We start from the raw sequence: 23,931 nt of genomic DNA on the forward strand, positions 1-23,931 counted from the left end.
GTGAAGGGTGTGCAGTGTTGTAGATTTTTCTCTGTGGCCGGTGAGGGAAGGGGGCCATTAGAGAGGATAGCCTTTTTTTTAGCTCAATCTTGTTTTGTAGTAGGGTGACTTTGTCAGCAAGAGCTTGCTGGATTTTTGTGCACCATTCTGCATCCTTGGTGCAGTCCTGTGAGGGAGTTGCTGGGGATTTGAGCTCTTTTAGGATGCTAAAAAGCTCTTTGGTACTTGATTTGGTGTTTTGGATTCTGGAGTCATAGGCTTCTTTTTTTGGGGATAGGATAGCCACTTTATAGGTTGCGGAAACTGCTGTGAATGCTGTTTTATTGTTATTGGTGGGTGATTTCCGCCAGGTGGATCTTTTAGTGTTTATGAGGGTTTTTAGGTCTGATGTGAACCACTTGTTGAGGTGTGCGATGGGTTTAGCTTTTCTTAGTTTGAGGGGTGCCGCAATATCTACCGCTGAATTAAGATTATTGTTGTTGAGGTCTACCAGTTTGTTAGGATCAAGGTTCTTGAACTTGGACTCGTCTAGGATGTTGTTGATGAGGGGTTGGAGGCTATCAATGGTGATGTTGTGACAGTTTCTAGATAGAGTGGGGGGGCTAAGGTGGCACTAGACGGGGAGGATCCCAGGATAGAAAACAGGATGAGGTGGTGATGTGACCAGGCTACTGGGTCATTTTGGAGAATTGTGATTGAGCAGTTGAGGTCGGACACCCAGTCCAGCGTCCAACCTTTGGAATGAGTCAGTTGTGTGACTCTGTGTTTGAAGGCCAGATGTGTGATGGAATTTTCCACAGCTAGGGTGTGAAGGTCGTTGGGGTCCTGAAGGCCTAGGTTGAGATCTCCTAGGAGGATGTTTTGAGAAGCAAGTTTGTTGTTGGTGGATAGGAGGTTCGTGATGTCTTCCTCGAAAGAAGGAGAGGGGCCGGGGGGTGGTAAATGAGGTGAATGAGTATCGTTTGGGTGGGCGAGAGTGCAAGTTTCACCAACTGGAGCTCTGCGGAGGGGAAGCTAGTAGGAGGTGTGACTCTGAGGGCCAGGGGGGGTTTTCAGATGAAGGACACTCCTCCTCCTTTGCCTGAGTTTCTATCTACCCTGATAATGTTGTAGCCTTCTGGTAAGGCAAGAGAGAATGCTGGGCCTGCTGCCTGTTGTAGCCAAGTTTCTGTCTGATACAAATTGAATGTTGAATTATTGTTTGTCTAAATTAACCTTAATTAGGGTACAAAATTCATGGATGACGAAATCATCCCTTTATAAAGTTTTATTTTTGAAATTACGCAAGAGAATTTGGTTGTGTTTTCAACTACAGGGTGTGCAAGGGACGGAGTGTTCCACAAAGGTTGTGGACACCTGCTGTTTTCACATAGTTTGGTACAACCCAGTGTCAGGGTTGATATTCTCCCCTGCACCCCGCTAAGCATCTTAATACTTTTAACTAATTTAAGAAAAAGGTGTGCACTAGGCAAAATTGTTTGGGTTCTTCCATGCACCCCACCACCAAGTTTGTAGTCTGCCGATCCGAAAAAGTGCTGGTATACGGAAATACCAGCACTTTTTTCCCAGACCGGCAGTTTCCCAACGAGGCTGTATGTCATTAATAATGATGTCAAGCCTTGTGCAAGAGCTATTTGCTCCTGTTCTTTTGCAATTATCAGACCACGAGGAACAGCCATAATATATAGTTTCCCACAATTTCTGCATCCCGGATCAGAACTTACAGCAGCTCACTACCCATGAGAGCACCCACAGCCAATTCAGTTCTGCAGGAAGAGCTGCACCCAAATCCGTCATCCTAAAGATGGTACCTTATGGGGCTGGCTGCAAATTACAGTCAGTGACAGAGTATTTTTTTGTTTGGGATTGGGGGTCGTGGATGTCCTCAGTCAGTCCCCCAGCACAGCACAGTTTTTTCATCAAACAAGTCAGGCAGTAGGATCTTCTCCTCACCAATGTTGAGAAGTGGCCCTTTCCACAGTTGACCAGGAGCCGCCAGGTACAAAAGGAAAGCTTACAACAACGTGTGAATGCGGTCACATGCTATGCTTCGCCTCTTGTGTGTGGATGTGCGCACCATGGCTCGAAAAACTGGTTTGGGCTTACCAGGTACTGATGCACTGTGAAGTGCAACACATTCAGTAATTGACATGCATATTTTCACCATATCTAGATCCTTGTTGTATACTGGTTACATTGTACCTATTGGAGAGAGAAAGAGAGAGACAGAGAAAGAGAGCATGAGAGAGAGGTAGAGAAAGGGAGGGGGCGGGGACTGACAGTAACCAAAGTGCGAAAATGAACCGGGAGCTGCTTGCAGAGGCCAGTTGTAGGAGCACAGGGGGAAGTGGGACACCAAGCTGTTATGCTGTGTTATGCCTTTTTCATTTGTTGCTATAACTTCTACTTCCTTGCTATGTCTTTTGAACCCTTGAAGGGTCCTTTTAATCAGTAACATGTCATACAAGGATGAGGATGCAGAATAACTCTTACACCAAATAATAAGACCAACTCAGGAAGTTGGCAAAATGTCTCCTCTGAGTGTTTCATTTTCAATTGTCTAAAACAGGGAGTTACAATGGACATCAATGGACGTTCGATCGTGCTCTCAATCATTTTGCATTAAAAACACATTTATATAACAAAACTTCATCATACATGATGTCATACTACGAAGCAAACTAAGAAAAACCTATGGCAGATTGTGATAGGACTGTGGGAAACATCTAAGTATACTTTCTTTAAGGGATCGGGTTGTGATTGGGTCTCTTCAGTCAGGTGGACAACTTCTGCCCACTGCTACTGCAAGTCATCTTCATTAGTTACTAGATACATGACACACCATTGGCTATCAAACTATAAGGTCCTTCGATAAGTGGCTTTCCACAATTGGTTGGCATGCTAGCACCCTTCTGGAACATTCGATTCACTAGCAGCACGTAAGCTGGTACCCCAGGTGCCAGCGGATGGACTTGACCATGTCTCCCCTCTCAATTTTCCCAACATCTCTCATCGCTCATGCCTTCTGACATTCACTGCTCCTGATAGGCACAGTCTTATTGCATTTCTGGTCGGTACACCCAACTCCTATTCCCATCCTTGACACACGTGACAGGAGACCGTATTTTGGCCTGTTTTGCAGCATTTAATTGTCTTTAATTAAAAACGTTGGCCCTCATGCTGTTCTTTCTTTCACCTTTACAAGGGCTTATTCAGCTTCTCATGTTCACTGCTGTTCTTCAAGGATAGATAACCAGTTCTTGGCTGCTCCATCCTTTGACACCAGGTCAGACAGCTATTCCAGGCCTGTCCTCGATCTTCAGCTGTTTTCTTGCTGCGACACAGCCCGCCAATCCTTCTTTTCTTCATGGGTCTTACTAAATATGTGACAGCAATGTCAAGAATTCTATATAATGGCGGCACTGCCTGCAGTCTAGTCACTATGATTAGCTAGCCTTTATGAACACTTAGTCTACTTGCGTTGCTGCATCTGTACAGTTATAAAACAACTTTCATTTTCTGCAATGCTCTTCACACGTGCAATCTTCATTCCGCATATGAAAGTTCACTCGATTCTTTAATCCGACATCAATTCTATAAGGTCTATGCATCTTCTTCTTAGACCACTCTTCTTGGTGCGTCAGGCTCATTTCTTGTGACGTCACCAGCCTCTTTTCCTTTCATCTTCATATTCCTTCGGGGATCTCCTCCAAAAGGTTATCATCTCTACGAGGGTACAGCATATAGGGTTTTCTTAATGGATACCTTTTCTCGAAGACTCTCTGTGGAATCGGCACAATCACTGGTGTCGTTCATGTTGCGATTTCCGGTTTCCAACATATAGGCAAGATGGGGGCAGGACTTCCTGTATGGACATTCAGCTGCTCCTATATACTTGCATGCCATTTTCCTGATTTAAACCATATGAAGATCTGCTTTAGGTGACTTCAAAATTATCTGCACCTCCAGCAGTCTGCCCATCGCGTTGTCTCAGCTTTATAAAAGCTAAAATTACTATGGTCTTTTGTTTTTGCTGAATGGGGAATTAACAGATATTTACTGTGAACCCTGCAATTGAATGCACATATTGTGCCCACAGAATCTGACTATTAGGACACTTCTTTGTTACATAGTGCACACATCAATGGAACAGGAACGATATCTTGCATTTGCCCTCGTTCCTCACTAACCTAACAGACCACCACTTTCAGATCTGCCACAGCATCTGGTGAACATGCAAATGGCAGTGGAGATCGCCACACATCCCAGTAAGATGGCATATTGGCCTAAACCAATGGCCCGCAGTGGCCTGTCAGGCACACGCTTATGGCTCAGGTCAAATGCTCACAGGCTGCTCTAAGGGGCGATCTGTCTATTAAAAGTGAAGAGAGTATGGAGAAAGATTCCCAAATTAGCTAGAGCATCCCAGTTGCAAGAAACTTGGTATAAGATCCTTTTAGGCTGGCACTATACACCAGCCCAACTTCACAGGATATACCTGGGAACCCCAGGGGACTGCTGGAGTGGTTGCGGGATGGAGGGCACAGCACAGCATATCTGGTGGGAGTGTCTTAAAATTGTGACTTTTTGGCAAGAAATACAGAGGGCACAGGATCAGGCCTTCGGGCCAGGGGAGAGTCGACCACCGGAGCAGATATTGCTGGGAATCAGAGGGAGCACTGCAGCGGAGGAACCCAGATCTCGTGAGAAAGCGAGAGTGATCCTAACGCTGGCGGCCATGACATTAATAGCGCAGAGGTGAAAAAGCCCGGAAGCTCCCATGATGCAGGACTGGCTGTGAAAGATATGGGAAATTATAGCTCTCTAATGGGCAACGTATGCCATGAACAACAATGTGCATAATTTTGCAAAGGACTGGGGAGAAACTTTGGCATTTCTCAAAGACGACTTTAGGGTAGTCGGGTGCCCCCAGCGCCTAAAACTGTTGGAGCTACAATGAACCCTGCCGACCGGCCCGTGAAAGGAATGGGCCAGGGGCTGAGCAGAAGTGCCTCCGGGAGGGGTGGGGGGTTGTTGTGTATTGGTTCAACATGTTGTAAATTCAATAAAAAGAGTTTAAAAAAAAGTGAAGAGAGGACGATGCATGTGCAGGTCAGACCAAAGGAAATGCCGGGTGTGATTCTACTAATGAACATGAAATATGCATGCATGTAAAATATCATTATACAGATGGGTAATATAAATTAAAGTACTACCCCTTTTATTTATTTCTGTGATGGCCAACCAAAAGTGAGGCTGCCTTGTAAAAAAAAGATGCTCACTATGACAGCCTCTAGTTCATTGGAACACTGATCTTTGGATTCAGATAATTTGAACGAAAATATGTCTAAACAGCATCAAAATAGGCATTTAGTTAAACTAAATAATTATTTATATTCATTTATCAAGTTGTACATATTGATCGAGCGATAGGTTTAAAGAATTAGCAGACCTAGTCAGGGCAGAGGCAGAGAGTGCAGGCGCGGCTTACACATGCTTCCAATTTACATAAAATGCTGGATAGAATCAGTGCAGGGAGCGAGTGACTGATCCCAGGCCAAGCATAAAACCACTGCACCACCCCAAACCCCTGCCAGGGTCTGGTGCAAAGCCCTGGTTGAAGTAACTCTGTTGCTTCAGTGGATCTGAAGTGGCCCAAAAGTTTGACAGGACGTGATCCAGGCAGTGCTTTATTGGCCAGAAAGGCAATCTTGAACTGTGCGTGGAAGTTGATTTTTAACTGGTTGTTTATAGTTGTTTATGTTTATGGCAAATGTATGCCACCGACATGCAGTGTCAGGATGCTTCTGGAAGCTGTCCAGGGAAATGGTGGACAGGAAGAAGATTATGCTGCTAACTTTAACGGTTCTATGTGATTACAGAGAATGCTTTTTCAACGAAAACAATAACAGTAAACAAATATCGAATTTTTCACCACCTAAACGCCCCCGTTTCTCTATGTGCTTAAACCAACCCCAACCCCATTCCCACCCGTTTTACCCCTTTACCCCACCCCCATATCCATTTGTTTTTTTCTCTGGTATAGCATTCTTTGTAATTGTATTTTCTTTATTATCACTGGATACCAACTTAAACTGAGAAAGCTTGATGAAACATAGGGTGTGGGAGATGTCTATCACACAGAAGGACACTCTGAGGATTAGCCTATCTATGTTGGGGAAAGCCACACAGCTGTGTGTTGAGGAGTATAGGGGTGACATGTATTCTGAAGTTGTGTTTTGCAGCTCATTGGACCCCATTTCCGCATACACTCTATAAACCACTGTCAATATGTGTCAAGTACTACTTTTGATTGTACTAGCAGCCAGTGTGTTCTGCTGAATGAGGGTTCTGTGACTCAAGTATGCTCTATTTTGTCAACTGTGTATCCTGGTGACAGATGGCATGGGCTATCAGGATTCGATCATCTTCAGTATTCTTTACAGGACAAGACCAACGCTATGACATTCCCACACCGCATATTACATGGCTTTGCAAGTCACTATTTTAAGCTGATAGTTTTAATTACTGAGCTAATTACTTTGTGAGCTCATAGACCACCATTAAACATCATCCCCAACCCTTCCCTGGGTCGACATGAGCCAGGACTTGGCCTAGAATTGATTGTCCTATAGACAATGTTGTTGATTAGTCCATATAATAAGGACCTCATTAAAGGTATGGTGGTAGAAGCAAAAACCTCCTACGTTGAATATACCGCCTAACTCATTGGACGTTTATGGCATGGGGTAAATGACCCAGGTGATCTGAACCCTTAATTAGGTGATATATCAAAAATATGAGGTATCTAAAAGTGCACTCCTTTTTACCATTGCCACCATACCTGTAATGAAACTCTTAAGCATCTAAGCCTTTTATGAATCATAGAGGTAATTGGCATCCATTGATGAATGTTGACCAAGCAAGCTGGGTTTCCTTCCTGGCCTCAAAAATACCATCTCGGTTCTCCCTCCAAATGTTCCAAGCAGATACAGAGCTGAAAATTGTCATAAATGTAGCATACCAATAGAGATAAGTAATTGCGCCACACCCCATGTTCTAGAATATGTTCTTTTTCAACTGTATGCATAAAGCAATTTGCATAAGTAGGGGCATCATCACCCCCAAAGAATTTATTCTGATATTTTTGCCATTCAATTAATTTCAGAAAATTCCCATTTCCAGTACAAGCAACTTCTATCTACAAGTATCAGGCACATCTATTGGGGTGACGATGGCCCCTACTTACACGAATTGCTTTATGCATACATTTGAAAAAGAACATATTCTTGAACATGGGGTGTGGTGCAATTACACATCCATGTGGGTACGCTACATTGATGACATCTTTGGAATTTGGAAAGGGACACAGGAAAATCTAGAAGGATTCTTTGCTTACATGAATACCATTAACCTCAGGATCCAGTTCACCAGTGAATCATCAAAGGAGCAGATACATTTCCTTAATGTGTCCAGCAGGACACACGAGGAAAATATCTCACAAACATCTATCGGAAACAAACAGATTGCAACAATTTATTGCACAGACTCAGCTTTCATCAACCCACTCTTATCAAGAACTTGCCCTTTACTCATATGCTACGAGTCAGGACGATCGTCAGCAATCCCAATGAATATGTGAAGGAAATCAACAAATGGGAGAAGTTTTTAGCCTGTGGCTACAAGACGGAGTAGATCAAAACAGCAGCTGATCGACTAATCAATGTACAACCAGAAGGACTTCCTTCAGAGGGAAGGAAAAAGAAAGATACTCCTTCTCTGGTATATGTTTCAAAATACTCTGGACAAAGTAACCAGATCAAATCAGTGATAAAAAGGAACTGGAGGACTCTGACCTGTGATTCCAGAGTGGAACATTTGTTCCAAGACTTGCTCACATTCACGTACCAAAGGAGCACTAATTTCAGAGACCATCTTGTTAAACGAGACCAGAGAGAAAACAACCTCTAACAACAAGAAAAGGGACTTTTCTGTGCTTTCATTGTAGTAGTCGTGACTTTGTAACCAAGGGGAACACCATCAACCATCCTAGAACATGAGAGAAGATTAGGATAAATAGTTTTGCACAGGGGCGTTGCTATGTCTGGAAAAGACCCGGGGCTAAGCTATTGTCGGAACTGTCGGGACTGGGGGCTAGCTAGCCTTTTGGTTGTAGCTCCTGAGATTATATCCGGGGCTACAACCAAAAGACCAGGGGCTATAGCCGCCTTAGCCCACCCCCCCAGCAACGCCTCTGGCTTTGCAACATGTAATGCTGCAAACATTATTTACATGATTAAATGCCCATGTGGGGTTTATTATGTTGGACAGTCGAAACGACAAGGCAAACTAAGGTGGAACGAACACAGATCAGAAACAGTAACATGAACTCAGCTGTGGCCCGCCATTGGGTGGAGAAGAAGTACAATATTTCACAGATCTGCTTCCAGATAGTTGAGGTATTTACGAAACTGAATATACATGAGAACCTAGCCATAATACTAGAACAAAGAGAGACCTATTGGATAGAGCGACTCGATGCCATGGTCCGGGGGGGGGGGGCATTAACGAATAAATCAACTTCATATGCTATCTTTAGCCTTGAGTGACTGATTTGTATTCCCTTGAATTTAAGATAATTAGGCTGTCCACAGCCTGGAGATTTATTTATCCCTATGTACTGATGGATCTGTATGTCTTGCAATTCGTTCTGCAAATTGCAATTCATCCCTGTAATTGGTTGAAAGTACTTGATTCTATGTTGTTCTGAGACAGATACATTCACAGTCCTATAACTTTGCTGTTACAAATGTATGAATGTAATATGTAGCCTGCTGTATAAAGGAGTCCATGTTGCACAGCACATTGTGACACAGTTTGTTGCAATATACAGAGCTTTCACCATAACACAAATGCATTGAGCCCCATCATAGAATATTCCATATGCTTGGTACAATGTTCCACATTATTCTAATTAACAAGGGAGGTCCTGGGAGTCCCTCTGCCAGACATTAGTCCTGGTTACAAGAGACTTACCCAGAGTGGACCCCTTGCTCACTATTTCTAGAGAGGCACAGCTCCACCCTACTGATGAGGTCCAACCAGACCGAAACACATGTCTGGGGTTGTTGTTGGTACTCTTGTTCAGAGGTGAATTGCCTAGCATTTGGGTGCTGGACAGCCCTAGGGCAGGACAAAGACTGATATGTTTAGGATATTTCTTCTCTGTGAAAGATAGTGGGCTAAAGACTCTGGGTAAGTCTCTCATAACCAGGACTAATGTCTGGCAGAGGGACTCCCAGGAGCCCCCCCTTGTTAATCTGCATATTTAAGTAACTTTGGGTCTCACCCTAAGTTACTAGGGGAATCCAGACGTGGACCCCTTGCTCGCTATTCTTAGAGAGGCACAGCTCCACCCTACTAATGAGATCCAACCAGACCGAAACACGCGTGTGGGGTTGCTGTTGGTACTCTTGTTCAGAAGAGAATTGCCTAGCATTTCGCTGCTGGACGCCCCAGGGCAGGACAAAGACTGATATGTTTAGGATATTTCTTCTCTGTGAAAGATAGTGAGCTAAAGACTCTGGGTAAGTCTCTCGTAACCAGGACTAATGTCTGGCAGAGGGACTCCCAAGACCCCCCTTGTTAATCTCCACATTATTCTAAATCATGGGGCATGAGAAAGGATGTACGGGCACTCAATGGGCACTTTCTCATTGTCAATGGTAAATGTATACACCTACAGTGCTTCACTGCCTTATTTGGCATGAACAACAATGTGCATCCATCTCTGAGATGTTCTTATATTTTTGGTTGGTAAAGATGCCAGCGACAATGTGGCTGCCTTCCCATGCGCCCTGTCCCTAGGACATGCGGAACGCGAGGCACACATGATGTCATTGCGTATGCAAATCAGTAATGTCACGTTGGTTAGCAAGAGAATCATAAATAATGGAGATAGGCTTGAGGCCCAAGCTTTTTCCTAACTCGCTCTGTGCCACTATGAACCTGTCAACGGCAGGTAAGACCAGATGTCTTGCCATTTAAGCTACAGATGGACTTTTACATTAGTGATTTTTTCAAATGAGTAAGTTACTCCAACACATGTTTTCTTTTCTTTATTCATTGTTCCTTATCAGCAACAGGTAGAGATGGATCATACCATTTGGTCACTAGGATGACTGCACATTCCCAGCTAATCATCACCCACACGATATCGATGTGTAATATTTTACTCTTTGAACACATGTTCATGCCGCATTGTTCAGATGTTACATGCCATTGTTTTTGTTATGCGGGTGTTTCCCTGTAGACGCTCTAAGGCTCTTCCACAGCCACGGGGAGGACTTTAGGGCTTTACTAGATGAGCGCCCTATGGATGGTTTATTTGCATATGTTTTGATTCTGTTTTTTTCAAATTCTTTCTTTTCTTTATCATTTGTACATCAAATGTATGGTGTGATCGACAATTGTGTGGTATATATTTGCTCCAGATTTATTTGTATGTATCATATTTTGATGCGGTGTCATGTTCATAGTGTCCAGCCCTGAAGATCGACTAAGCTCTCAAATGCATTGGCAATTACTCCTCGGACACGCATTTTTGGATGCACATTGCCTTCCATGAAATTACAGCGATTGGGATACTTTTACATTAAGATTTATGGACTATAATTTCGTAAGTTTCAGGAATAGGATTTGAACATTCGACAAACTGCTACAACTTGTTTAATGGCACCGCGTGAGTGTACTATGAACTAGGGAATGTTTCTAGTTCCCCTTTTTTTGGATTCTGTACAAAGGCACCATACGGGCATTGGCTGGTTCAACATTGGGAGCACTATTACTTCTCGCCTTGACTATGGATGGTCCGGAAGCTCTCTCATCTAGAGCGACTCTTTTGCATCTGCCACATCTGTGCTTTCTAAACCTAGACATCGAAATTTGATCCGAAGCATCTCTGTAGTGTGCCTAGTATGCCCACCAAGAACCTTATCCTCCATGTGTGCTACTGGGCGATTTGGTGGAACAACCTGGATGGTTAGCCAAAGAGAGGGCTTGTTTGTTTATCAGATGCTAATTAAAACGGCCCATTTTCTTTTCGGTTAAAGACACAATACCTGTCCCATTTCCCTATCTGTAGATATCAACGAGTGCTTGGATATGGAGCGCGCCGAGCAGAAGTGCGAATGGAAATGCGTAGACCTGCCGGGATCCTTCCTTTGTGTCTGTCCTCGGGGCTACAGGGTTAGCACTGACCGCTATCACTGCGTAGGTAAGTTGTGGACAAAACCAACTACATATCTTCTAAGAGGCCTCATCTCATGTGTTATACTCAGGGTCGGAATGGGGCATAGAATTGGCTCAGGCGCCATTGAAAAAGGGGCCCGTAGTCATGAAGTTCACTTCACAAATGGCAATGAATTCCTTTTGTGTCAGACTGTTTGAACAGTGCCCAAGGGGGAGTTTTTGTTTGGGTAAAATGTTTGGAAATATGTGCCCTTTAAATAATATTTTTCCGTAACACTGGTCAAAACTCCTAGATGCTGAGTGAAGTAACTCAGCAAACTGGCCCACTTTGGCCATAATCATAACACTGCACCACTATAAGCAAAAAAAGCTGTCTATTACTAGCATTACCTGCACTTTGAGTACTGCCCTTTTGCCCTGCTGGCCAGTCCAAGCCTGGTGACACTTGACCAGCCTTGGCTCTTTGCATCCTAGGACTTTTAGGCCCAAATTTAAAATGTGAAAACAAAACTACAAGAGAAAGAACATCAAGTGCTCTTGGATGAGAAGCCAGAACTGCTTGTGAGCATCACACATGACATGGTACCAATTGGCACCTACGAGTCAAGGCAAGTGCCTGTAATTATATGGCATGCCTTGAAGGTTCAGTAATCAAGTTTAACACACTTGAGATGTTCATTATGTTGTGGGCATCGACCACACCATGTTCTATCTTCTGTTGTACACATATCACACATGTAACCATCATGCTACATATAACTATTGTGCTCTACATAATATAAAAAGCATAACATTGCAAAGAACATAATACATATAGAGTCTGAGCATAACACCATCTAAGGCCCAGGTGAAAAGTGCACCAGTCAATCTCTCATTGAAGTCATGGGGTAAGCCTGCACTTTGCAAATTCTAATCCCGCAACAGGGCTGACTTTACCCTTCATTTTTCTGAAGTTGATGTATTGAGTACCTGCAAATTGGGTGATAACAGCGCCTGTTGTAAAAGCAGTTAGAATTGGAGGAATCCATCATGAAGTGCTGTATAGTTACACACATTAATATTATCACTACAACCAAACATAGTTTAGCTTGGAATAAATGTAACTTTGAATTGCATTATATTATGGCAATAACGGCTGAGCCGGTGGGCCATTACCGCCTTAGGTGATGCCCCTGGGGCCTGAAGTTACAGGCCAGAGAGTAGCGAGGGCCTTAACGGTGGCCGCTGGGGCATTACCTTAAGGTGGTAATGTCCCGACGGTGATGCGGTTATTGTCATTAGTACTCCGGGGTCTGCAGTCTCGGGATACTAGTTTCCCCGAGTTTGCAGCCCCGGAATACTAATGCTGATGAAACCTTTTCAAGCGGCATTTCTTTTGCCGTTTGAAAAGGGGTTGTCGCAGTACGCGTTAGTTCTAGGAACACTAGAACGCACATACTGCTTCATTAGTATGGAACAACAGGGCGCCATTTTGGGCCAACTTGCTCCATACTAATGAATGGTAGGAAACTGGCCACCTTGGGAAAGGGAGAAGGGACAATGTGTGGTCCCTTCTCCCTTTCCAAGGTCGCCAGAAAAATAAATAAAGACAGTGTACCCAGTGCGCGATGCACGTAAGTGCATCCACGTAATTGTGTCCACAGGATTACACTGTGGTATGGCTCTGAAACGAGCCAATACACATTAAGTGTATCCCGTGGAATGTCGCCGCCGGTTACTAATATTCAAGAGACAACAGTATAGCATAAAATAAAATAGCATAGGACTGCACCACCACCAATTTTAAGGATTGCCCCAGCACATTCTCCAATGATTCATGCATCTAACACTGCAGAACAGTGTTGACTCTTCTGTAATGGGCAGAAGGGCACAGACCTGTCACCCATTATGGAGCAGCCCTAAATAAAACTTTTTATTTTTAAAATTGCCAGCAAAGCAAAAACAATAAGTGCTGCCTCTACTCAAATAAGCAGCTGAGGAAGCGCTCCTGGGCTGGTGTCGTTATAAGGAAATGCGGTTTACATTACACCAGACAGTGCACGCTGGGTGCTGGGGGTGTTTTGTTTCCCCAGCCTTGCAGGGCCATTGGGCACGTACTCTGGGAAACTGCAGACTCAATTGTTTGTAAGGGGTGCCCTGTTTCTCTCCAAGTATTAAGAACGTCTGGGGCATGATTTAGAGGTGCTCTGGTTTAACCGTGCATGTGAGCAATCTGGAAGTGAGAGGTGTTTTTGATTCACACCACCCCCTATTCCCGGTTCTTCTGTGCAGGATGAGCAGTAGAAGGAAAGACACCTGGAGCTATCGCAGACATGTTTTCTTACAGTGGCATGGGATTGCTGGGATTATGGGCAAAGTCAACATGATGAGTGATATTGCATGGGGATATTGGCCTACTTGATGCAGCCAGTATGGAATTATTTCCTTGCAGTGGCTTGGCATTTTTACTGGCATTATCGGCAAAACCAACATGATAAGTGTTCTCAATTGGGGAGGACCTACGCTGGTGCAATCAGTATGGACATATTTTTGACAGTGGGTGGAATTTTTTCTGACATTTTGGTGGCAAAGCCAATATGGGGAGTTTTCTTATGTGGGAAGAGCCTACGTTGGTGCAGCCAATATGGACATGTTTTCTTACGATGGCATAGCATTTTTACTGGCATTGTGGACAAACCCTACATGTAAAGTGTTTTCATGTGAGCATACAGGCCTATATTGATGCAACCAGTATATCCATGTTTTCTTATAGTGGCATGCCTTTTAAAATGCCATTATGGGCAAGCCAACATGATGAGGGTTCTGGCATGGAAATTCTTGCCTTTATTGGTGCAGCAAGCATGAACATGTTTTCTTATAGTGTCATTAATGTCATTATGGGCAAAGCAAGCAAGAGTATCTTTTAACATGGAGATATTGCCAAATATCTGCATAGCCAGCATGGACATGTTTGGGCACAGTTAGCATGAAACACATTTATTTTAACAAAGACAAACCACTGGCATATATTCTAGGAAAAAGCATCATGAAAATGCCTTGGAAAATACTCCTGTGAATGGTTGGTGATCTGGCAAGTGTTGAATGTTTTCATATGTAATGCTACAAAACCGACTTTATTGTCTGGCTTTTCACTAATTGTTTCCTAGAAAGTGTTTTGTAGAAAGCAGTATTTCTACCTATTATTTAAAGAAAATGTCTTAGGGGGGAACTCCCCGGAACTCTTGTTGGTTGGTTGGGGATTCTTTGCTTCACTGGTCACTCACAAACATTCATGAAACATGTCAACACCCTGCATTAAAAAAAATGTATCAACCGCTACAGCATGTAGTTGTGACACAGTCATGTGATTACAGTCGACGGCATGCCGAGTGGCAGCATGCCGTACGTCTAAGCAGGGTTAATAAATAAGGGCGAAAGCCCACCAATGGAACATTGGATCCCTGCCACCAGCCGTGTGTGAATGTGAATTATTGGTGTGGGTCCTGGGAGCATCCAGGCCCCGTTGCACACATCGCAGTAGTAACTGGCAATTCATCCAAATCTGACTTGGATATACATTTGAATGACTAAAGCGCATTATGGCATACTCTTCTCTCTCTCTCTTCATAACTATGGACAACTATGTCAGACTGACATGCACTCATCCTAACACAAAAACATTATTTCACTGCTGCATCCCTCCCTCTCATTATCTGTCACATCTGCTGCCCTCTTTCTTATTCTCTAATTTCCCTCTGATTATTCCTTTGCTCCAGTAGACTAATATCTGGATTCCCCTGCTGGTGTCACAACACGCCACTCCTTGAACAAGCCCAGGCACCCTAACATCACAAAACATCTCTCAACTTAATGGGATTTATATTAAGGAATATCATAGGGTAACATAACACAATTTAGCACCCAGGAACAGGTGAACACCAATCAGGTTGCTCGGAACCTGGGCTGAATCTATCGATACAAGCCTGCGTTCGAAGCCACCTGCTTGCTGCTTCCACCGCCCTGCACTGCCATCTTCCACCATCATTTCCTTGCCTAAATATCCTCCCATCCCTCGCACCCCTAGCCTCACTTACCTGCTTTCTTCTGTAGCGGCGGCATCTGCCGGTGCTGCTGCATTGTTGATGCACTTGTTTCCAGGCCGCCATGGAAATGGAAGAGGGGCTCCTGTATGGAGCCCCGTCTTCCAGATCCATGGCAACCATCTTAGTGAAGTATTTTGATTGAATGAATGGAATGGCTCACTGCGTCCCGTTCATTGAATCAAAATACAATGTTCTAAGCACCCCGGTTTACTGAATTGGCAACCCAGGCTGCTAAGAGAAATAAAACCCTCTCTGGCATGCCGGATCGGGTGTTTAAGATCCTGGGAACCCCAATTAAACACCCTCATTACACTCGGGCCTTTAACGCGGGCCCCGGGCCGTTAACACCTGATCCGTCCGGCCGGCCGGATCGGGTATTAATTCTTCATTAACAGGGCATAACATGACATAATTTAACATAGCATAAAACAGCATAGTATTATATGAAATCATGAGATTTATTTCTCTTAACTCTTTCTTACCTCATATCTTCCTGTCCTTTATTCTGATTTTAAGATTTGGCAAGGACATCCTTTGTGAATGCCTAAACATGCACCTGCTGTTTGTGTTAATGATTGCCTATGTCTTTTTTTCTTAGATGTCGACGAATGCACATTTCAAAGAGCGGGTTGCTCCCATAGTTGCGTCAACACTCCGGGAGGTTACAGATGTGAATGTCCAAATAGCCATGAACTCAGTCCGTACAGTAAGAAAACGTGTCGGCCGTTGAGAATAAAAAATATCAGAATAAAGGAAGGACAATGAAAGCTACCTGAGGTGGAATCAAGCTTACACGGATATGGTTAAACAGTGAAAATTATATCCCATGCTAACAAGAGCCACACTTGGAATGTGACGTCATAACTATGTTTCCAAGCGGTTTCAATGAAGCAGACAGACTTTTAAGCTGTACTGTAGCAAACAGGTCTAATCATTTAAACATGGGTGTATGTGTTCCGTGTGTAATTACTTCATGGCCTACCTTGTGATTGTATACTTGTTATGTTCAAGGGCACCACAGGTATGGTTCATCTGACATCTGTAAAATGCCGACATTTTAGACAAACACAGGCAGATTTATCTGATCAGCCTGGACATGTTCAAGAATTTCTTCAACGTTTGTAATTTTGTGGAAACTAAAATCTCCGACGTTTAAAAAAGTCACAGCCATTCAACCTTCTCACAGGTGTGCTTCCAAACCAAATTTTCTTCGGTGGAAATTATTGGAAATACTTCGGTCTAATGTTATTTTAAAGGTACTAATATAGCGCACCATCACCAACGGAATTGGTCCCAAGGCGCTCTGGGGGATCTGTAAACAGGAAACGGGTAGGGATAGACGGAAGGAAGGGAGCAGGAGAGTGGGAGAAGTGATGTGCTGTTAGCAGCTTCAGCTCAGTATACACCGAGTGCTGGGCTTTGGTGCTAGTATCGGATCGGGCGAGACCTCGAGTGCTGTAGGTGATGTTTATGTGTTGTTGATGCAGTGTGGTAAAGTGCATTCGGATTGCTGGGAGAGAGAGGGTTGTGTGGCTTTGTGTGGTTTAAGTATGCAGAAGATTGAGGGCTGGGTTAGTGGGGTCTGTGTCCTGATTCAGGTACTTCTGATTCTGTTAGAGTTGTATCCCTGTGGGTTGGGTTGATGCTGGTTCCTCATGGGCCGACTCGCTTTGTTGGTGCTGCGCTGACCCTGCTGTATCATAGTGAGTATTGTTTGGATTGATAGGTGTGTCTGAGCCTTTCTTCGGGTGTGGGACTGGGTTGGTAATATCTCTATTCTCTTGTTATCTAGTGTAGCACTGCTCAGTTGAGGTTTTGAATGGTTCAGGGTCAGAGTGGTGTTGATGTGGCGTTCTAGTGCTTCCCTCTTGGTGAGCCTGTGTATTCAGTCGTTAGTTTCCTCCTGTCATGACTGTCTTTCCGTTGTTCTTTGGTTTCTGTGGGGTGAACACCCTTGAGGATGTTGTTTAGTTGTCGTTTTTTTGTGATGGGGCATTGTGCTTCCCGCTGTGTAGTAGGTGGACAGTGTGTAATGATGAATCATTCTGTTTCTCACCCACTGGATTGGGGCTCGTGGTGTAGTGCCTTTCCCTCTCTGTCTGTTGTCCTTAGGTCTGTTGGGCATCGCTATGGTTTAAGGTCATGGTCCTCTTGATGATTTGTCCTAGTTTTTTGTCTTTGTCTTGCTGTGTATACGGTCTTTGGTCGTATTGCTGCTGTCTCCCCGTTAGTCGTTTAGTATGTTGTGGGATATTTTCCTGAGGGTTTTTCTCATTGATTGCTTGGTGTGGATCCGGGTCTCTCTCTACGTTCATAGATGTTTTAGTTGTGTGCGTGCCCCTGTGGCTGGTCTTTCTAGTAACGACGTGAAAGGACAGGTTTTGAGTAGTTTCCTGAATAGTAGGTGGTTTCTTGTGTTACGTATGTACTTTGGAAGGTCGTTCCATGTTTTCGGGGCTTGATGAGAGAAGGAGGATTGTCCAAGTTTTCTTTTGTTGTAGGGTTTCAGTACCAGGCGGATGTCAATGCTTGATCTGAGCGTTCTTGTTGGTTGATGTAGACGCATTTTGTCTCTCAGGAACTCAGCACCTTCGCTGTGTACCACTCTGTGCGTGATGCACATTGTTTTGAATTTTATTTGTTGTTTTATTGGTAGCCAATGTAGTGTTTTCAGCGCTGGTGTGGTGTGTTCTCTTCGGGGTAGTTTTAGAAGGAGTCTGGCTGCCACGTTTTGAATACGTTGTAGTTTTTCTTTTGTGAAAGTCCTTCCGGCATGCCTAAATATAGGCTGTTGGCGTAATTTACTCGGGACATGACTAGGGCGATGATGGTGGTTATTTTGTTGGCGAACGATAGGAATGGTAGGATCCTCTTTGCCGCTCGCAGGAGGAAGAAACTTTTCTTGAGAAGGGCGTTTACTTGTGGCTCTAGCGTGAGATTATTGTCCATCAGGACCCCAGGTTTTTTACAATCGGTGAGGGTGCTGGGGTTGTCCCGTGTTCCCTTGGCCAAGGGATGAAGTGGTTTTCTCCTTCATTTTTTGTGATGATCATTATTTCTGTTTTGCCTGGGTTGATTTTGAGGCAGTTGGAGTTCATCCAGTGGAATACATCGTGGAGATAGGGTCTCCTGTACCAGTGCCGGGAGGCGATTAGCTCCTTATGGAAGATTAAAGGAAGATGGAAGGTAGGTTGAGGGATTTTAGTTGTGGCAAATACCTACAAGCATCACTATTTTGCTAGGCATGTTTGAGTGGAGGAGTGGGAGATGGCAGGCAACTCGCTTCCCTACATAGAAGTGCACACAGTTCATTGGACCCTTTTGTGCTACTAAACCGAATCAGTACTGCGATAACCGCTGATTCACTGCAGAATATTTATACACCTTGAAATACATGAATATATCGGACTTCAGAAGTGTGATTTCCTGACATACAGAATCCATTGTGATGAAAGACAGGGATTCCTGTAGCCGCTCTGCAATCCATGACTCACAGACTTGCTCTAAATCTTCAGTGTAACGGGGCAGCATGTCGACGTAGCTTTTTCTCTTAGGGGTGCACTCGTAATGACCATGCCTTTAGAAAATACACATTGTATCATACAAAAGAATTGAACCACATCCTTTAACAGGCCGCACTTTATAGCAACATTCCTCAGAAATTATGATGGGGACCTCACCCATTTTACATCCTCCATAATTGGTTACCATGATCTTGACCCTGGCAGCCCTGGCGACCCGCCAGCAGCCTTTTTGGCCCACTAGCTGTCTAAGCTGCTCCATGGTTAATTGCAGAATGCAAATGTCAATGTCCAACCAGACAGTCCAATGCAAAGGCCTGGGATACAATTCCACCCAATGGGCAACCTGAGGGGGCCACCGCCTCCGTCCCCGCCTGCTTGGCCAGTTGGACAGAGGTGGACCCCTCAACCCACAGCCCAGGCAGCAAGATCATAGTTCATCTAGTTCAACATTTGGTCATGATCCAAACGTTTTTCATAATCGATTGTGTAGGTCCCCGTCAACAGTGCCAAAATGCGACATACAAATAATACACCATTAACACAAATCATCAAACATAATTGTGGCAATTGGATCCCCAGATAATGGCTCGACTGAGACAGCCACAGCAAGGCGAGCGGGGTTAAAACAACTTCTGTGTGGCATGGGCAGTGGAAAAAAGAGACTGGAGCCACAGCTTGGCCCCCTCTTCTGGACACCGGATGCCAGGAAAGGTAAGGAGGGCGGTCCCCACCTTCTGCTGCCACACCCCCTCCCATTGTTGCCGCCACGGAAGTTCCTGCTTGGCTGGCACAAAGACCATGCCATGGCCCCTGAGGCGCCGCCGTGGTCGGACCCTGGCGGCGCTGCCATACTAGTCAATCTCCATTATGTGGCGCTGGAATAAAGGCAGTTAAATGAGTTACAGTGAAGATACATTTTCATATATATAATCTCTCACGAGGGCACCAGTAGCCATAAAATAATAAAACACTATGAAGACACTCACTGTTAAAACTGCCATGGCATGACGGATTTTCAATAGAGATCTTTTTTTATGTGTCATAAGCTATTTGTTTACTCTGGTTAAGAAATGTCCTGCTCATCTAAAAACAAATGCGCAATGTTTTATTTTTTTATTTTTCAAAGCTATACACATAATGTACTGATGGAGAGGTGGATGTAAAGTGTTATGGATGATATAGACAATGCAATATTTAATAAAAAATGCTTATTCTTTTTACAAGGTAAATCGATATTAAAAATTATCTTTCAATAAAGGCTGTCACACTGCTCGTATATTTTGCAGTCCAAATCTATTAATATTATGGTACACTATATTCTAGACAATATTCATCAAATCCTAATTATTGCGTACTCCTATTAAATAGAGAAATGATGCGAAGTTCTGAAATCTAGACAATTCAGTCTGTCATGGGCGTGCTTCAAGCAAAGTTTGTACTAACTGAAAAATTGGACCCACACACCGGCGACAACCAATCCAGTGACAACAAACATAACCACACACCAGTCCAGCAACAGGACACGGGGCAAGATGTCCCGCCTGTACCCAGAACATCGAGAAGTGGGCAAGAACGCCTTGTGGTACTGCTTAATCAATCCGACAGGAACAAGACACCACCGATCGCCATCAGGCAACAGTACGTGCGCCAGGTTTCTCAAGCACCCCATTCAAATCAGTAAATAATTCTCAGGCACTTAAAGCATTGAAAATGAGCAAAAAAATGCCTTTCTGACACTGTTCATTGAATTGTCCCATCGATGACACATCTCCTGGTATCGCCTGCAGAGGGCCTTCAAGACTGTCTCTTAAAACACAGAAACATGTAGAAAATTGACCTTTTTTGGGATGGCCTACTCATACCATTAGATAAGATCCCTCATCAATGCAAGGTATGCAAGGAAAGCCTCAGGAACACTCGAAACCAGGGATGCAAGTAAGTAACCAAGCAGTCCCGCAACGGGCCAGTAACTCCTAAACTTCCCACCTGATAACCAACACATTGCACTCTTCATTACATCTGACACTGCATACACCAATCAGAAAACATGCACACAGCCGCTGCCCGGCTGCTTGAACAATCTCCAGTCACTTCTCTTCACTTTGCCAACTATCCCGCCAGAGCACAAGGCTTCCAGGGCACACCTCCCTAGAACGCAACAGGAACGTGGGGATACTCTTATAATGTAGTGCTACGAACACTCAGGCATCTAAGGGCTGCTATACCCATGGTGTGCGGCGCTCATTTATCGACCTCGGTAGAATGAAAGGATGAGTTTGGCCCTGCCGTTGGTAGGCTCTGCACGGATGTCAAAGCAAGCGCTATACTCGCTGTGCTATCTGACAAGTTTATGGCAGCACAAACCCAACGTGACCTCACCCAATGGACCCAGAGGCTAGGATCTAATGAGGATCTAATCAGCACACAGACAGCAGGTGCTTCCGAGCTGCATGCTTCAACAGATGTCATGGTTCAACAGATCCGCTTTTCGCGTATTGCCTTTTTCTCGCTCCCTGATGACTGCAATACCTCCTCTCGCACAGAACCGAGCAACACGAGGCTGGAGTTATGCTATGTAAGACCCAAAAAGATTATATTACATAAAAAGCCTACTTCTGAAAAGGATATGCTGCCCATATGTTCTACTGTACAGATCCTAGAAGATTCAACTCATCCTGTCATGCTTTCAATAGAGCAGGTACCATTAAAATGCTAAACGGTGATCTTTATTGTTTCATTATTGGACGTGTTGCTTCGCAAAGCACTTATATCAGTGTTGTTTGTAGCACTTAAGTGCAATCTATACATCCATGGAAGAGGTACATGATGCAGAAGGAATCGCATCAGGAAGTAGAGCTTTGAGTAATGTGTTCTGTCCCCTAAAGTATGCAATGTTTACATAAATGCCCTGATCCTCTTGGTTAAGAATCATAGGATTCTGTTTAGGGTTGCCTGATGGCTCCATGTAGAGAGAGGCACCATGTACCATTACCGGGCATTTGCTTGACCATCAATTGCCTGCTGGGAGTTTGAGCATTGGGTCAGTTCAATTGACTACAATCGACTGAAGTAAAACTAAGGTAAGAGCAAAGCCTAGGAGTGGATTGCAGTGTACCTCTTGACATGGAGTCACCTTGCAACTCATGGTCTTTCAGACAGAACAGAGGGTATTTCCAGTAGGTGGGAATAGACAGAATAGCAAAGCTGTCTTTCATTTTCCCCTATCGCTCCACTAACTTCGCACGCCCCCATCTCTTTTAGATCGCCAGAGTGCTTGGACATCATGCAAATGGCAAAGTATAAATCCCAATACCATAACACAACACACGTTACACAACACACGTCACACACACACACACACACACACACACGTCACATACACACACACACACACACACACACACACATCTTAGATACTCCTGGCCAACTCTGATAATTTATGTATTTATTTATTTACATTTATACAGTGCCCAACTGCCATAAAGCATCGTGGCGCTGTTACAGAATATTCACTTAGGTGGAGGAAAAACATGGGTATAGCTCATAGGTACAAGTTCATTAAAGCTTAGACAATATTCATGTTCCGTGGTTACAGGGGAACAGCAGAGCGGATATGGGTTATTTGAATAGTTTGGTTTCCAGTAAGATAAGATAAATTTAAGTCTTTTAATGTAATTTGGGATTCTTTTGGAATCTAACCCGGACATGAAGAAGCAGTTCTGCCACTCCTTCGATCCGAATATCTTATGTGAGAAGGTAGTGTGAATAGTGCTTCATGACTTTCACACCATTAAGCAACATTTTACAAATTTCATTCAGGTGGTCTGATTAAGCAATGTATGAAGAGGGGCTACATTCCTCAGATTCACAAACAATTTGGCAAAACATATCTAAAGAATGGATATGGGAGTGTGGGTATGTCACAATGCTTACATCTCACCGATAAAGATGTCTGTGGTATAGTTTTGAGGAATGATGCCCAAACATTCCAGTCACCACTATCCAGTAGTTAATACTAGAAAACCTTGTGGAGATATATTTCATACAGGGATCCCCCCCAAGATATCCTTCTATCTGGGGAACTGTTTCACAGAAGAACACTTATAATATGTACATTTATTCATTTTATTTATATTTATTACCAATTTTTTAGAAAGCTTCAGCAAGGCAAAGCTTCTGAGTGCTGTACAAAATGACATTTATAAAAAATAAAACAAATACTACAACAATAAAAATAGTTTAAAAATACAAGAAAGATAAAAAAAACAATAAAAGAGTCAAACAACAGTGTTCCAAATCCAGTACCTTTCTGAATCTCAACTATTTATCCTCTTTCTGTATATCCACAGGTAGTGAGTTCCAGAGCTTCACAACAGCACCAAAGAACGATTTTGTCGAAGTATAAACATCGAGACTCGGAGCTACACAGCTTTCCAAGACCACCAGAAATCTTTTGTTTGTCAAAGGGGTTTTGGGATAAATTAATTTATGTTCAATACACAATATTTTGAAAATGAGTCTCCCATTAAGAGTCAACCAATGCATTTCCAAAAGAATCAGGGAAATATGGTCATACCTCCGAGCTCCAGACACCAGCAATGCTGCCACACGAAAAACTGTTTTCAGTGGAGCTAAAGAACAAATAGGAAGTCCAGTCAATACCGAATTACCAGTCAATGCGAGAAAAACAAGAGACTGAGCCAAAATACGAAAGTGAATAACAGACACAAAAGATGTTACCGTCCTTAAAGAAAACTGCTGATGTTAGGCAGATTTGGCCAGCGCAATGACATGGGCAAATAATGTCAATCTGGCATCAAGAGTAAAGCCCAATGAGGTGGCTGAAGGTGACAACTCTCTGACTGGTTTGATTTAAAGAAATGTCTACACACCCAACCTTCAATATCCACACAACATTCTCGCGGTCTAAACAGATAATTCTCAGGTGAAATGTTCAAGTAGAGTTGCACAGCATCAATGTAATGATGTATATTCATTCACTCGATACATTTGGCCATAGTATTTTAAAAACCAGTAAACTGCAATGGGCCAGAGAGGAGATGCAATAAATCAAT

The 23,931-nt window shown here is 43.7% G+C and overlaps 1 protein-coding gene across 1 annotated transcript in view; it reads left to right on the top strand.

Moving 5' to 3' along the window:
• The window catches only part of LOC138526290 (uncharacterized), an 89,055-nt gene extending 68,923 nt beyond the window's left edge, over positions 1 to 20,132 (top strand). The window contains exons 6-7 of the mRNA XM_069636858.1: positions 11,144 to 11,275; positions 15,931 to 20,132. Of these exons, the coding sequence (XP_069492959.1) occupies positions 11,144 to 11,275; positions 15,931 to 16,097 (299 nt within the window). The 3' untranslated portion in view covers positions 16,098 to 20,132. The remainder of the gene's footprint in view (positions 1 to 11,143; positions 11,276 to 15,930) is intronic.
• Positions 20,133 to 23,931: the final 3,799 nt, after the last annotated feature.

This window comes from Ambystoma mexicanum, chromosome 7p, assembly GCF_040938575.1.
Source record: "Ambystoma mexicanum isolate Mex_15411 chromosome 7p, UKY_AmexF1_1, whole genome shotgun sequence".
Lineage (NCBI taxonomy): Eukaryota > Metazoa > Chordata > Amphibia > Caudata > Ambystomatidae > Ambystoma > Ambystoma mexicanum.